We start from the raw sequence: 17,125 nt of genomic DNA, 5'->3' as shown, positions 1-17,125 counted from the left end.
GTCAGCAGTAAATGTGAAAATTATGCACAAGCTGCTATTTTACAGTTGCACATGAGACAGTGAACCGAGTTCCTGAAAATGGAAATGGTCCTGCACAACTGGCCGTGAAACCTAGTTCTTTAAAAAACACTGCTTTTCAGCTGTATCCTATAATTAATCTATTTTATTTTAGTTGTGAATGTAATATTGAAGTCTGTCAAGAAGTATCTTTCTGTTGAGATATCCTCATAGGCTTGCATGCAAAAACAAATGCAGACAGATTCAGATTCTTATGAGCCAGTTCTTTTCTAAGAATAAAAGACATACAGCAGGATCAGGGTAGTCTGATTCATGAATAATTGTCTCTTATAAACTCTTATAAATTGTCTCTTTTCAGTGAATCAAAATCATACAGTGCGACCAAGGTAATCCGATTCACAAACAAATGAATCTTAATGAGCTGATACTCTTTTATGAATCAAAAAACAATAAGGGTGATAAGGGTAATCTGATTTCCAAATTTCCAAACCCTTTTCGGCTGCTTCAATTTCAAAAAATTGTTTAAAAAAAAACAAGTTTGATGGGTTTGAATGAATCTTGATGAGCCCTTTGCTGAACTTCGACACTGATAGATTCTGTACGAAACTAATTCATTGATTATATGAACTTACATGGCAATAATACCAGTGACAGAAAAGAAAGGGAAAAACTGATCAGCTATCTATGAGGGCCCTTTTGCCTATTTTCAGAGGCCTGAAAGACATATAATGGGCTTTGGTCTACATGCATCTACAAAAGAATTTCATTACATGGTTTTTAACATAAAGATCGCAACCATTATTGATTCTCCTGTGTACACTTGTCCATTATTAGATTGGTGGCAAAGGCTATCTGACCTATGAAATGCTCATTGGGTGGAGATTATGAGCAGCTGAATGTCATGTGCACTAATGCCCTTAAACTTCACTTCAAATTACGTCAGATCTCTGTCTCTCCAACACAGCTGCTCCATTATGTTCTACTTATAGCATCTGTGTTTCATCCATCAGTGTGTCTTTACATGTAATCAGAAGAAGAGCGTGTATTTGATGGAAAAGGATTTCCAATCAGATACCAATTATTATGTGGAGCTTTTTTAAAATGTACTTATTGTTTCTCAAGAAATGACATCCACATCCCTGAGCTATAAGTGCATGATGAAACCCACATGGTTTGCCTTCAATTATCTGCAAACAGCATTCAGATACTCTCTCTTGCTTTCTTCTGTTGTGTGTGTATGGGGTATAGCGGGGTTTGTAAAGTTGTTTTTTAACTTTTTTCCATATAACTATATCTATTTTTATGTTCATAGTAGCCTATATCATCTTTCAATTATTAATAAGTATAACTGTGTATTTTCAATTCCTCAATTATTAAACAACATTATTTATTATTTTGTTAATATCTGTTTAAATAGTTAATAGTATATACCCCAGTTTTCCTAGTACTAACAAAACAGGACAGTAGTGCATTTTTTTATTATTCCAATTAATCCTAGTAATATCTTACTGCTATAAAGTATAAAAATATAAAGTAGCTATTACTATAATGTAGCCATGTCAATAAGTCATTGGATATACACGTAAGCAGCTGTAACTAGAAGCTGAGAAATGTTACAATTAGGATAGAAACAATAGTCTCAAAAATAAGTACAGGTAAAGCTGAAATAGAACTAATAATAACTTTTAAGATTCTTTTATTTTAGGAAAAAATAAGTAGGTCAACTAGTACATACAAATATTTTCCAGTTGTAAATAAAACAAAGATTATTGGAGTATGTTTTCTACTTGCTACTTTAAATTTTCAATTTGAATTATTTGTGTTAGTTGCCGTTTCTTTGTAATTGTTTGTTAAGTTCACTATCAATTTCTGAGTATAAATTGACTCTATGCCATTTTTGTGTGTGTGTGTGTGTAATGAATAAAACATAAATATGTAGCAGTAACAGAATTCAAGCAAGAAATTTGCAATCTGTTACTATTAATGATGGGATAGTTACTTGTGCAAGTCACTCGAAGCAAAGAAATACACACTAGTATGTACTGAGACAACGTTAATATATAGTCACTGTAGGAAGCATAGGAATTTAAACAACTGGTAGTAAAACTCACAAAGATTCTAATGGATTACCTACAGTAAATAAACCCATGTACTAATATAAATACTAATACTAGTTATTTTAAAGGAATATATGTTTGCAATGTGGGACTGTCAATGCTCAGATGGTTTCCACAAATACTGTCATCCCTCTTCTAGTACCTTGATTACGCGCATCCGCAGCGCAGCAGAGCTCGCGACGGCCTGGTTCTGTCCATGGTGCTAGTTATCATTGCGCGAGAGGGAGATTTATTCACTGAGGCTGGAAGCAGCCTCTCTGTTTCTCTCTCACTGTTACTATCTGTGTTTGCAGATATGCAAGTGTTAGTTTAAGCACTGTATGAAAACGCCACGTCGTCCTTTATGTCATAACAACCTTTTTTTCTTTTTGCTAATCTATTTGCAAAATACGCGAGCACGCGCGTGCACACAGACACACATACACATCACATCACATCACGCATCCCCAGACCACACGCACACCCCCTCTTGCGCGACGCGTGTAGCGCTGTGCGGATCACACAAACCATGGTGCGCCGAGCAGAGGCGCAAAATGGCACACAAGCGCGATCAATACCTCACTGCACGGCACAAGCAGAGCCGCACGAAGCCCGCATGCAGTCCAGGCGCTCTTCCCGCTCACCGATTCCTCTCCCAACGGCTATAGGTCATGCAGAGACACTGCGGGAGAACATTTTTTTCTTACCTTTCATCCAGTCCAGCACCTGCTTTGGGGACCATTTGCTGATGGGTTCCATGACCAGCGCCATGGCTGGTGTGCGTTGATTTCCCGGCAGAATTGTGTTTGGAGCGCGGGGACCATCCGAGCCCAGAGAAACAGAACAGTACCGCCGTTAGATCACAGGGGCACATGTGATTCCGTTACACTGACGGCAGCGCGCGCGCGGCAGGAGCCTAGCTGTTGGATACATCCTCGCGGACGACTGCGACGGAGAGAGATCCACGCGCGCGACTGTACCCCGCCCCCCCTCCAGCGCTCTCTCTCGCTCTCTCTCTCTGTCTCTCGCTCCAAAGTGTGCACCTGCTTCTCCAGTCTACCGAGTGGAGATGCAGGGGAAAAAATGTGTCTCTCTCCCCCTCCCTTCCGCGTTCGAAACGCTGCAGTATCACATGGGTCAGCGGTTCCGTGAGCGTGGGGACTGTTCGGTGACACTACCGATAAACGCTGAACAGCTCCACTGGGTCCGATACTGAGCGCGAGAACCAACCGAGGGTCATGCAAATGACTATTTCAAATGCTCTCTCTCTCTTTCTCTCTCTCGCTCTCTCTCTGGTTTGGACCGTTTCGGGTCTACACGAGATCTCTCCCCTGTCCGCGTCTGGAAAATTTCTACGCGCCCGTTCGCTTACGTCACCCAAGCCCAATATGACTCGAATAGCAAAAGTCGGAGTGTGCGCCTGGTGAACCAATAGCTGCGCAGCAGAGTGAGGTAACCGCAACCGACTGATCAGGGAAACCGGGTCACCCGAACAAATAGACAGAGAACACAAGTTTGTGCTGCTGATCGGAAAGGTGCAGAAAGAGAAATCAGATTGGGGGTTCTAGGGCTCTGGTTATGTGGCGGTAACAAATAAGGACGTCCGAGATTATAGAATGAGCAACTCTTATAATAATAATAATAATAATTATAATAATAATAAAGGAAATGGTCCCGTATACGATCTAAAATGGTACAATCTTTGTGTTCATAATGGTTTTATATACTTTTCTCTAAAATATTAATTAAATGACTAATCAAGGGATGCAAACAAATGAAAAGTAGTATATATTTCTTGCACTGAATGTACTTGACTGCACGTGACTTTAACATGCATTAAATAAATTAACCTCTTAAGTGCTATCGGCCCACCAGTTGGCTCTCTATTATTATTATTATTTTTTTCTCGGTCACATACTTAAAACCCTTCAAATTCGTCCTGTGAAAACCATTTTGAAATCGGACATTGCGATACAGTAGAAATGGTACTTTAATGTCTTTTGGCAGTCTCCTTCACCTTAGTGGGTGGAGTCAGGTATCATGTTACAAAATGTGTTATGGTCTTTTAGAATCAAAACTTTTTATAATCTTGACAAAATACATATGGTCAGATAGTTTTGAGTCTCAAGATTCCATATTTTGTGATAGAAGTAATATTGACAGAATTATTTAGATATTTGTGACAGAAAAATGCATTTTAAAAACTCAGTGGAGTTTTGATGGCACCTGGTGGCTGTTTGTGGTATAACGCCCTACATAAAATCTCTCAGGAAGCTTAATTTTTTAAATATCAACTTCAAATTTGGAACATAATTTATTAAGACATAAGGTTTTCATTTTATAGTAATTTTGCATTCAAAAATATTTAGAAAAATATGTTTTAATATAAATAATATAAAAATGGTACAGTGCATTTCTTTACAGTACATTTTAACTTTTTTACCTTTTTGATACTTTAATATTTTTTGATTATTCTGACTGCAATAATCTGCAGATTGTTTTTTTTTTTTAAAAAAGAGTCCAACCTTAGGACTGTATTCCAAAGCATCCATGAATTATATAAATTTAAGTTTTAATAGTGCACTTTCACGTCTATATTCAAAAAAGGGAGTGGCGCTGAAAGGGTTAAACTTTTAAAAACTGCTTTGAAACTAGATTGTGGAAAGCACTATACAAATATGAATTAAATTAAGGATTGTTTTAAGAAAATATTTTTATGGTTATGATAGATAAATAGATAGATAGATAGATAGATAGATAGATAGATAGATAGATAGATAGATAGATAGATAGATAGATAGATAGATAGATAGAGTTATTTGTCTATAAATTGCTTTTATTTTACATTCATTTCATTTATTTATTTATTTTGAAACTCAACAGAAATGGCCATCACATCATTAACCCATGCATTTACATTCCCATTTCATGCCACAGCACATCAAAATATGTAAAGGAACTAGATTACATGTTATTCTAGCCTGGGCAGTTTCCAGGACTAGTGGAGAGAGAGAAAGAGAGAAAGCGCTCCATCTGGTATTATGGTTTGCCACATGGTGCCAGGCTAACGAGCCCGTTTAGATGCCCACAGAGTGTGAAGTAGCCATGTTGGCACAGAACAGATTAACTCACTCACGCACACACACACACACATTTAAAGATCACAGTTAACAGTTAATCCTGTTAGTGATGCTGTGAGTTTGTGCCAGGATATCAGCATGCACTCAAACACATGTACTCTGCACGCAAACAAACAGACATTATTTTTCATTAAATGATGTTGGTATCTCCCTAAATGTGATGCCAGAGTGACGTCAAATCAGTAGGCTATGTCTGCACGTTCATGGCAGTAAAGGTTTTATTTCTACTATCCATTACTACATTAAAATGGAAAGCTTAATATAGTATATTGGAGGCAATGCACTTATTTTAGCTGCAACATCTATGTAATATACAAATTTAGTTCTCACACAGCGTTGAAGGACAATGTCATGGACCAGGGGTTCTTGGAGGGCCGCAGTTCTTGGAGTGCATGATTAGCTGTATCGGGTGTGTTTAATTGGGATTGGAGCTAAACTCTGCAGTCCTGTGGACTTCCATAAATTTATTTTGACACCCCTGTCATGGACTACAGGCGCTGGTCATATAATTAGAATATCATCAAAAAGTTGATTTATTTTATTTCTAATTCCATTCAAAAAGTGAAAAGTATATATATTATATTCATTCATTACACACATTACACACAGATGAAACTTCTAAATTATCTAAGCTTACAGAGTGTGTTAAAAATGTAAAAGATTCGATGAAAAATACTTTTCTCTTATTAAATTCGGATAAGACAGAGATATTAATTATTTGACCAAAAAACACTACACAGAATCTTGTAGATTACATTTTTCAAGTAGACGGATGTACTGTTACTTTCTCTACAGTCAAAAATCTGGGTGTTATTTTAGACAGCAACTTGTCTTTTGAAAATCATATTTCCCATGTTACAAAAACTGCATTCTTCCATCTTAGAAACATAGCCAAGCTACGAAACATGTTATCTGTTTCTGATGCAGAAAAGCTAGTTCATGCATTCATGACCTGTAGACTGGACTATTGTAATGCACTTCTAGGTGGTTGTCCTGCTTCTTCAGTAAACAAGCTACAGATAGTCCAAAATGCAGGAGCTAGAGTCCTTACCATGTCAAGAAAATATGATCATATTACCCCAATTTTACAGTCTCTGCACTGTCTACCTATTAAGTTCCGAATCTGTTACAAATTATTATTACTTACTTAAATGGTTTAGCTCCTGCGTACCTAACTAGCCTTCTACCACGCTACAACCCATCACGCACCCTAAGGTCACAAAACGCTGGACTTTTGGTAGTTCCTAGGATAGCAAAGTCTACTAAAGGAGGTAGAGCTTTTTCACATTTGGCTCCCAAAGTCTGGAATAGCCTTCCTGATAATGTTCAGGGTTCAGACACACTCTCTCTGTTTAAATCTAGATTAAAAACACATATCTTTCGCCAAGCATTCGAATAATGTATCTCTTAAATTGTGACTGCAGTTGCATCTGATCAAATGCGCATTCTTATTCTTTAGCTTAGGTTAAACTAATTAATTTTACTTTGTTGGAACAGCAGCTAATGATGTCTCTATTTGTTTCTATGTTTTGGTAACTAGGATTTACACATGCTCCAGTCTGGGTCCAGAACACCTGAGAAGAGATGATGCTGACCCCTCAGAGGACCCCAGATGATGCTAATCCTGAATCAACAAACATAACTAACAAATATTGCTACAAGTGTGACTGCATCATAATAATTGCTGTTAATAATGTTCATCATCTTGCTGACTATGTCTTGTATTATTTTTTTCAGAAAAATCCCGTCAAACGTGCACAAACTGACAGTCACCACTTATAAGCTACCACTAAATATTGTAGAAACTTAATTTTCTGTAAAGTTGCTTTGTAATGACTTGTATTGTAAAAAGTGCTATACAAATAAACTTGAATTGAATTGAACACTTACTGATATATTTCAAATGTTTATTTGTTTTAATTTTGATGTTTATAACTGACAACACCAACTATAATAAATCAACAAATAGACAATAAATCAACTTTTTGAAGGCACAATGTTTCGTCGTGACATTGGTCGCCGTTCCGGAAGCTCCCAGTAGAGGGCGCGAGCATAATATCAGCGTTTGTTCAGCTGTTTGGTGTATTATTCAAAACAATTAAAAGTTACACATTATTGAAACATTACCACAAACGTCTAATGAAAAAGAAAAAGATGCACATATCTGAATTATGGTATCATTTATATAGAACTGAGGACATAAGCTAATATAGTTTAAATTTCATTTCAAACACTACTTTAGTAAAAAGAAAGTAGCAGTCAGCAGCAGGATTGATGGATATAGACATTTGATTGGCTGTTTAGGAGGAAGTGGTAACATTTATAAAGGTCTTTACACAGTATAAACATGACAGCGTGACTTTGGTTCCTCTTCTTCCAGAGTACCTTAAGCTACTATTGATGGGTGAGTAAGATATTTAGATATGTTTGTGGGTTTCTGAGTTGTTTGCAATTGGTTTGTCAGCACAATTTGATATTATTTGAGGTTTGGGAAGGATGAATTTAGACAATTATTAATTAAGCTCTGTCAACAAAATCTGGAGCATTATTTGTGGCAGAATTGTCCATCGTTTAATTTTTTTAACACTTATGTGAATTCAGTAAAAACTAATTATTTGATCTGTGAGATGTGCCAGTTTTTATTGGTGGCTGTATGAATTTTTGGTTATACTAACATAATTCCTCTGGTTTACTGTTTTGTTTTTTGAAAGAAAGAAATAAAATAAAATAAATTAAAGCAAGAATTATAAAAACTGACAGTAGGCTAAAGTGATTGAAGATGTTACAAAAGATTTCTATTTCGAATAAATTCTGTTCTTTTGAACTTTCTATTCATCAGATAACCTGAAAAATCCACAAAAAGCATCGCAACTCTTTTCAAAATAGATAATAAATATTTCTTAAGCAGGAAATCTGCATATTAGAATGATTTTTGAATGATAATGTGATGCTGAAGACTACCGAAATGACATCACTGAAATAAAATTATGTGTATATATATAATTTTATATTGTCTACAATTTATTATAAAATGAAAAACAGTTATTTTAAATTGTAGTTATATTTAACAATATTACAGTTTTATTTTATGTTTGATCACATAAATGCAGCCTTCATGGTGAGCATAAGAGACTAAATTTAAAAACAATAAAAATCCTATTGACCCTGATTGACCTTATTGATGGACAGTTATCAAGTATAAAATAAAAATAAAGGTGATATGTCTCATGCTAACACATATATGTATGTAAATCATATAGCTATACTTTTGCCTTGCCTTGCCTTTTATATACTTCATTGGAATTATTTACTGAAATTATCTCTCTTTTTTTTTACAAATGTTTTTTTTTAAACAAATTCATACAAAATGCTTTCAGTATTTCATACAAAACATTCTAAGAACAGTTCACTTTAAATATTTGTGTGTTGGTCAAAAGACTCCTGTCTCCTGCCCAACAGAAAACAAATGTTGTGTGTGTTCATGAGATTGGTTACTCAGCTTCTGAGATACGCAGCACAGGTGAGCTGAAATGCGAGGTTGCTGGAGCTGAACAAGTGCTTAAATATTGCACAACATTTTTGGATGAAGAATCCAGCTCTTCTTCATGACTGGCTGTCTGTTCTTTGGCTACAGTCAGGCTGGTGGGCACCAGTGCCGGCATGACGTCAGTGCCCAGCAATGATGATCCGTAGCATGCCATGTTTTGCATGTGCTGACAAAACACCTCCAGCATTTGGACTTCCAGATAGCCATTCAACATGGAGTTAGTGAGCCTTCTCTCCCAGCCAAGCCCCTGAATGCTCTCTATGACAAGATACTCCTCATCCTGCTGGGTCGCAGCCTCTGCCTGTTGACCTGGTTCCAGAGAGCTCAAGTCCTGAGATTGCAGCAGTGGCCCGTCATACGGTGGGTTAAGCATGTCTGGGTTATGAGGACTGCAGAGCCCCAGCCGATCACCTGCAAGCCGGAGGTCCGGATAGTCCTTGCAGAAGCTGGGACAGCACAAGGAGCAATGCAGAGACATGCCCATGTGATCCTCCCCACTACAGCTGAGAATGGGCATAGCATTGCTGGGTACAGAGACTCGGCAATGCCCTGGCTTTTCCAGGCCTTCACGCCTACCAACTGACAGGAAGAGAAAATGTGTTAGGCACTACTATAATCAGCCTCATTTTAACAAAATAGACACAAAACAGTGAGGAAATTTGAGGGAAAGCCCAGAGTCCAAAGCAAAGTCCCACTTTGCAGCTCACTTAATTCACTGAATGACTGTTTCAATGTCTCCATACAAATGCCTATTTTGAGCAGTTAACACTCACCTAAATGAGGAAGTACTTGGGAAAGTTTGACAGAATGTTTTTATTTAGTTTGGATTTCTGATACAGTTAACTTGAAGCCTCTTTTGTATTGTCATAGCTGTAAGCTAAATTGAACTATTTTCAACAATGCTAAAATAGACTTTGTGAAGAATAGTACATTATTTTGTTATACACTGTTACACAATATTATCACTTAAAGTCAACATGACAATAAAATGTGATTGTCTTTACTTCTATTACAAAGTGTACCTGAATAAAGAGGCTTCTCAAATGATAAAAAAGAGGGTATGATTTTGTCAATTTGAAATTCATTGTTGTCTTTCCAATTGTCACTGGTTGTTTAAAGTTATTGTTGTTGGGAGGGGAAGTTAATATTTTTTTTATTAAACATTACAGGGGCACATGAATCTTAAAAAAAAATGATGTGCATGGATAAATCATTTGTAATATGCACTGCAATATTTTAAATGCATAGTTCACCCCAAAATAAACATTTGTCATAATTAACTCACCTTCATCTAATTTAAAAACCTGTATACATGTTGTTATATGTTTTGAACGTGTTTTTTGTCCATATAATGAAAGTTATTTTGGACCATAATAATTTACGCTGTATGGGTATATAGCTAACATATTCTTAAAATCGCTTTAAAACATTCTTAAAATTATGATATAATTTTTTATTTTCAGTGAACTATCCATTTAACTTTGTACAACCATGCATATTATAACTGTTCCATATACTACTCAGTTTAACACCTACATATATGTGGCTTTTCAGTCTGTGGGCTAAAATTCTCAGCAGCTTCACACTTCCTTCCTAAAATGTATTTTTACATATACTGACTGGTCCCAGGACCTGGGCCACATTCATAGTCTATAATTAATATTCCTCCATTGTTTAAATAAAATAGCTAGTTTGCTTTACCCAGCATAAAAACAAACAACTCCCAATGCCATCATTCAGATCGTGAGATTGTTATTTTTGACAGAACCTCATTCAAATAATCCAGATTACTGTGGTCTCTCACCTCTCACAGTTTGTGGTGTCAGAGGTGATCTGGAAGTGGCGTTTGTAGTGCAGGGGTCAGGAAGGGTCATGAGGGTGGGCGAATGTGTGCGAGCGTGTCCATTATGATCTGTGGTGTCTTCTTTGCAGTTCAGAACATGAAGGAAAGCTTCTCCAAGCATGGTAGCCCCTTACACAGACAAGCATAGCTCAAGTTTTAAATTAATGAACATTTTAATACTTTCTCAGTACAAAAACAAAAAATGAAATCAAACTGAAATGAGGAATTGACCAGAACTGAATGACAGTTACCAAGACTTCACACACACACACACACTGCACATACTGACTGCATTTCCTGGTACATTTGGTATGGTACTTTTGGATCTCCAAAAAGCTTTTTTGAGCTATTAAGGTAGGAATTGTTTAATATCAAACAGAACTACCGTTAATTATCTCGAATATGTTCTTGATAATGATTTAAGTGGTGTAAATATGGCTGTGTAAGGTTAATGTTAGTACAAAATTTCTTGCCAGATATGTTACTTACCCTGATAAACAGAATATAAAATGACTTGCATCATGTTTAGTGCTATGATATTTTGATTATGCATGCATCTCTTGGATGTCTGATTTGTCTCATGGTTGGTTGGATAAGTTTTAAAAAATCACAAAATAAACTGATAAGGTTAGTTTTAGGGTTTAGTCACTTTACACATGATGATATTTCCCAATTTAAGCAGAACTAAAGCAGAACAAAATACATTTAATTAAAAATGGTCTTCTTTTGAATACTAACATAAGTTTTGTATAAGTTACCTCTGGATATTTAAAGGATTTCAAACATGGGAAGTTTTAGTTTAAAAGTTAAAAGTTGGCTCTTAGTTAGGCTGTTCTATTGACAACACTGTATAGCCTAAACAGTATGTTGTGTATGTGTTTAATTTTAATTGTAAATTTTGTAAATGTGGAATCCTAATGCAATCTTTGTATTTTTAATGCAATTACCAGGATTGAAATCTGTCCTTAACATCAAGTACCACAATGGAAACAAGTTTTTAACTTCATTATATTATCATTCTGTTTCAATACTTTTCTTTCTAATAAATCAAATCAAACCAAATAAAATCCCTTTATAAATTATTTATATTTGTAGGATTGGCAGAATCTATAAATTAAATGGCAAAACTTAAAGGGATGGTTAAACCAAAATGTAAACCCTGTCATCATTTACTCACCCTCAAGTTGTTCCAAACCTGTATGCATTTCTTTCTTCTGTATGCATTTCTTTCTTCAGTTGATGGTAGTCACTGACTTCCATAGTAGTAGAAGAAAAATACTATAGAAGTCAATGGCTACCATCAACTGCTTGGTTACCAACATTCTTCAGAATATCTTCTTTTGTGCCCAACAGAAGAAAAAAATGCATACAGGTTTGGATAAACTTGAGGGTGAGTAAATTATGACAGAATTTACATGTTTGGGTCAAATTTATCTTTAAGATTTTCATAATGTAAAACATTACTGCAATTTTACTGCTGTAATCAGATCAATCAAATACCCCAAATAAACTTCAAATTCTAGTTAACAAAACACCAGCAGATATTTCTATAGTCACAGCTATCTATTTATATATAAGAAAGAAACTTACCAAACGTTCTAGAATTGGATTCTTTTTGTAGGCCTATGGCTGCAGAAACTGAAATTTCAAGAGTGATACCCAGAAATGTCAAATGTATATTGACTTTGGATAATTCTTTCATCTATCTATCTATCTATCTATCTATCTATCTATCTATCTATCTATCTATCTATCTATCTATCTATCTATCTATCTATCTGTCGATGGCTGAGATGTTTTCTCTGATCTGGCATCTCTGGTCTGGGTAGCAACAGAGGAAGTAAGCTGTTATATTTCTCTCTCTCTCTCTCTCTCTCTCTCTCTCTCTCTTTCTCTCTATCACACACACACATACACACACACACACACACACACAAACACAAACACATGCGGCTTGAATAAAGCAGAAGCAAGAAAAGCTTTGTGGCTTCTCTTCTCTATTACTGATTGCCACATGATTCTACACTTACAGCAAATGATGTTTCATTTTATTTGCACATAAGCATGTTTTTTTAGAAAGAGCACATAACTAGAGTAAGCAGATACATCTGTTCATCTTCTTCATAAATACAGTCAGCAATTACTGAACTTCACTGAGGCAGATATGCTGTGGCCATACAGCACATTCAGACATAGTTTTGAAGGAGGGTCTGACTTTATTACTGGGCTATTACCGAGCTGTTCTTCATCACATCAGTGCTATATGGCAGTGCTTTATTTGGTGCAGAACGCGCTCACATCAGTAAACAGCTTTTTAACATGTTAGAAGGGAAATTTTACAGGAAGGTACACCGTTGGATTTGCACCTCAGGATTTCGCGCGTAAAAACACAGCGGAGGTAAGAATCTGCTTCTTCTGTGGCAGACCCAGACGCCCGCTGATTGGACAAGCGGAATATCAGTCACAGAATGGCCCCGCCCCCGCCCTCCCATTCAACCACTGGCTCTAATGTAGCCCTGTGTTTACTACAGAATTAGTGCATAGCGGACGACAGTCTCCTGAACTGTGAACTCCGAATCACAAAAGATAACCTGTTAGTTTTGCATAAAAGAAGAAAAATATCCCAAACTCAACATGCCCAAGAGAAAGGTATGTAGAAAAACCGAGCGCGGCGTACGGCTACACTTTTGCCCTTACTAATCAGTCGTGAAATTAGGAAGCCCTCGAGACAATGTTTTTTAATAAAAATCCAGGCGACTTCTTTAGGATCAGTGGGTATGTAAAAAAATCGTTGTTAATTTTGCGATTTTTTCCTGCCGGATCGCGGTGTTTTTGTCTATGGTGGTACGTTAAGCAGATGGGTTTTAGTGGAGCAGCGCTGTGCTGAAGCTCAGCTTGATCTCATGCCCGTGGAACCGCAGCCATGCTGCCCTCTCTGTCTCTCCATCTCCAGCACAGCGCGACGCGAAAACCGACGATTATAAGCGCAATCGTGGATCAGTCGCCGTTAAATGGTCATTAAAAAATAGCTAGATAACTCTTATTTTCTGAATTGTGGCAATTTTGCGAAAAGACGGTCTCGTTTTTAAACAATTTTAATGCATTTTCTTTGTTCGCCGTGGAAGAGAGGTGTCATGACGCCTGTTTGCCGCCAGGTGGCAGCGCTGAGGTTGGATCATCGCGCCCCTCCTCCTTATTCAAATGTGTGGAGCCCGTGTAGTGAAATGCCTTGGTGAAAATAATAAATAAAAACAAATCGCCGCACCATTTTGCGCTGATGTCCGCAGACAAATAAGCTTATTCACAGTTACTCTGCTAAAGTCCCTTTAAGTTTTAATAAACGAAAAAAAACATGTTTTTGGCAACCCAGAATGTTGCTCACATAATAAAAACGTGCAGAACAGCACATCCTAATGTTTCTGCAAGTAGCCTTTTTGTTTTTCCCGCCTTTTATATTAATGAAATGTATAGATCATTTTCTAACTTGTGATATTTGTTTTGCTGATTTGCAGGGAACTGATGGGGAAGTCAAGGAGGAGGTGAGAAAGGAAAATTATAAAATATCTAAAGCAATTTTGGGTTGCATATTCAAGTAATCAAGAGCAGTACATATGCATTACTGTATATATACATTTACATTTATTTATTCAGCAGGAGATTTTATCCAAAATAGAATTTAAAAACAAGAAACGCCTCAAGTATTTAGTCATAAGAGCCAACAGTTTTTGTAGTAGACAGTGCCAAGTTTACTAAGTGTGCTGCTAGGTACACAAACCAGAAATGAAATGAAGAGAAGGAACAATTTACAATACATAACTGTTCTCTCCGACATGTTCTTAAATAATAAAAACATTTTTATTTCTTCCTCTTGTAGCCTCAGAGAAGGTCTGCTAGATTATCGGCGGTAAGTTCTTTTCTTTTTAAAGATATTTTTAATGTTAACATTATATAATTTAAAAAACAAAAGACTTGAGGAACTTTAAATATAGTCTTGGAAATTGTTCTTAGCAGTTTTTGTAATAATTGACAATTTAATTCCTACAACCAACACTTTCAACCTACTACTTATAGTAGTACTACTCCAGCATAATTTTGCCAGTCATTTAAGGTGATGTGTAGAATTCAGGATATTCTATGTATTATGAGAACTATTTACTTGAACAAGTTTATAGTTCATATATACTTGTATATATCAAAAAGTAAGTTTGTGAATGAATCATGTTTTCATTTCCCTTCAGAAACCAACACCTCCAAAACCTGAACCCAAACCGAAAAAAACTCCCAAGGTATTTACACTTTTTAAAAACACATTTTTGCACTGATGCTCATGTGCCACTTGTCTCCATGGGTTAGTTTGTAATCTTGTATGTATAGCTCTATCTTCATTCTTTTGCTTTGACAGAAAGAGAAGGAAGTGAATGATAAAAAGGAAGAAAAGAAAGCAAAGGCTGAGGAATCCAAGGAGGAAAACCAATCAGAAAATGGGGAGACTAAGACTAATGAGGTATGTATGTATATATACACAACAGTCTACCTCAAATCAGTGTCTATCATACATAAGCACACTTTATTGGTCCCACGTTGGACACAATAAATTATATTGTATTGAGTTTCCTTTCCTAACATGAGCAATAAACACATTTCTTTCTGCTTTTTAATATTTTTGAATAACATTGCAAGAGTAACATAGTTAAATTAGTTAATTAAAAAGACATTGATAGCTTAAACTAAGGAGAATTTTTTTAACTTTACCTCCTCTGTGTTTAAAGAAATATTCTAATCCGTGCTGAGGCAGTCCTGCTTGATTCCTCTTCTTCTTCTTTTTTTAAAACAGGTTGAAAAAACTCCCGACGAGGCGGCGGAGCCAGAGAAGGAGAACCCGAAGACAGAGTAGCACCACACCTGTACATCCATCTGTCCATCCGTCCATCCTTTCCCTTCCCCCCCTTTCCTTTCTTTTATCTTCCTCTCTCTCTCCCAGTTCTCTCAGCAACCTCCTCTCTGCCCATCACCACCAGAGGAATATTTTTATCAGCGAATTTGTAAATACTGGTTCAGGTTTTTAGCACAAAAACAAAGCTGACTAAAACGAGTCTTGTGTTCGGCCGCAGCTGTATCAGGTGTCTACAACACGAGATGTGTGAAAAAGGCGGCATCTTTAATTAATTAAGTTGATTTTATATTTTTATTTCATCTTTTTTTTTTTTTTTTTAAGCGGATGGTCTGTAGCTTGGTTTCGGAGTGGGAGGTGGGAGGAGGCTCTCAGTTTGTATGTCCGTTAGTGCTCGTGATGTTGCTCCGGAGTCTGTGATGTTTATGTATGGGGGTTGTTTTATTTTTCTTTTAAACGTAATTGATTGTCTTTAAGAAAGAGAAATGAGTTCAACAAATATAGAAGAAAAGAGAGAAAACGATTAAAGACAAACTGTGTACATTCCAGGTTCAGCATTAGATGGCGACTCCTGGCTTTTTAAGAATCATACCACCTTTGCAGTTTGTTGAAACGGATAACTGGGCTTTGTTAGGAGCCCAGAAAAACCCTTCTGTTGTTATAGAGGACTTTTTTGAAAATACAAGATTCAAAGAAAAAGAATTTAAAGCGATTTTTGGAATTTTTTTAACACTGAAAAATTCATCTGTGAAAAAGTACTTGGTGTCCCCTATAATGCTCTCTGTCTCACTCAATAAAAATCCATCATTGGAGTTTTCCTCAAAATGTCTGCTGTGGTCTTTTACACTGAGTAGTCCTATATATTATTTACAGGGTATACTTGTTTCTGTGCATATATTATTCCTAATCATTCTGTTTTAAGCGGTTGGTGCAATAATGTAACTCATAGTGGATTTTGGTAATGGCTCAACTGATATTCATAATTAAAATTTGCTTTGTGCTCTTGAAGTTATTGTATATACTATGAAAAAACAAAATACCAAATTCTTCTGCTATTGGGCGTTTTCCTGAGCTAAGATGTCCTTTGGAATCATTTATACTCGTAGTGTAATCGAATGAAGATGAAACCTTACTTCTCAGATTTTAAATGATTGATTTTGTAACTATTTTCTATCAATGAAATTTATTAAGACTAAATAGGCCTGCAAATTTGCTTGGATGATAAGTGGCTTTCAGTAATTGGAACATAAATTAAAGGACGGGCCCTTTGTTAATTTCTATGTTTTCCCCTCTGCAATTTTATTGATGTATCTTTCTTTCTTATTTATTTGCACTTATGATTGCCATTGTAAATCCATATTTAGTTTATCATATTCAGTTTAAAAAAGGCTCTTAGATAAACTGGATAGAAAGCACAGAAGGATTCAGAGAAAACAACAATCATCAGGTAAACACTTTGTGGCTTCAGAAAAAGCTTTTTTGAAGTGTTAGAAGTGAGAAAGTCTCTATCATTAAAACTGCACATGAACGCATTCTGACCCTTGTTGCGTCTGTGGTTGATGAATGAATGGAAGCATCCATGATCTAAGT

The 17,125-nt window shown here is 36.2% G+C and overlaps 3 protein-coding genes across 6 annotated transcripts in view; 1 reads left to right on the top strand and 2 right to left on the bottom strand.

Annotated features, from left to right (window-relative positions):
• LOC128011858 (connector enhancer of kinase suppressor of ras 2) overlaps positions 1-3,074 on the bottom strand; it is a 38,238-nt gene extending 35,164 nt beyond the window's left edge. For all 4 annotated transcript variants that reach the window (XM_052594622.1, XM_052594631.1, XM_052594648.1 and 1 more), the window contains exon 1: positions 2,822-3,074. In XM_052594622.1, the coding sequence (XP_052450582.1) occupies positions 2,822-2,885 (64 nt within the window). In that variant the 5' untranslated portion in view covers positions 2,886-3,074. The remainder of the gene's footprint in view (positions 1-2,821) is intronic.
• Positions 3,075-3,804: 730 nt separating this feature from the next.
• On the bottom strand, positions 3,805-12,467 carry LOC128011881 (TLR adapter interacting with SLC15A4 on the lysosome). The gene is made up of 3 exons (XM_052594658.1): positions 12,235-12,467; positions 10,606-10,773; positions 3,805-9,380 (listed from the first exon to the last, which is right to left on the bottom strand). Exons 1-3 carry the CDS (start codon positions 12,344-12,346, stop codon positions 8,746-8,748), a joined length of 915 nt encoding a protein of 304 aa, XP_052450618.1. The 5' UTR covers positions 12,347-12,467; the 3' UTR covers positions 3,805-8,745.
• Positions 12,468-13,108: 641 nt separating this feature from the next.
• On the top strand, positions 13,109-16,360 carry LOC128011849 (non-histone chromosomal protein HMG-14A-like). The gene is made up of 6 exons (XM_052594610.1): positions 13,109-13,293; positions 14,157-14,183; positions 14,519-14,548; positions 14,883-14,930; positions 15,047-15,148; positions 15,479-16,360. Exons 1-6 carry the CDS (start codon positions 13,279-13,281, stop codon positions 15,536-15,538), a joined length of 282 nt encoding a protein of 93 aa, XP_052450570.1. The 5' UTR covers positions 13,109-13,278; the 3' UTR covers positions 15,539-16,360.
• The last annotated feature ends 765 nt before the right edge of the window (positions 16,361-17,125 follow it).

The sequence above is a fragment of the Carassius gibelio genome, chromosome A5 (assembly GCF_023724105.1).
Source record: "Carassius gibelio isolate Cgi1373 ecotype wild population from Czech Republic chromosome A5, carGib1.2-hapl.c, whole genome shotgun sequence".
Lineage (NCBI taxonomy): Eukaryota > Metazoa > Chordata > Actinopteri > Cypriniformes > Cyprinidae > Carassius > Carassius gibelio.
The sequence above is the reverse complement of the archived record's forward strand: the minus strand, read 5'-3'. Positions and strand labels throughout refer to the sequence as shown.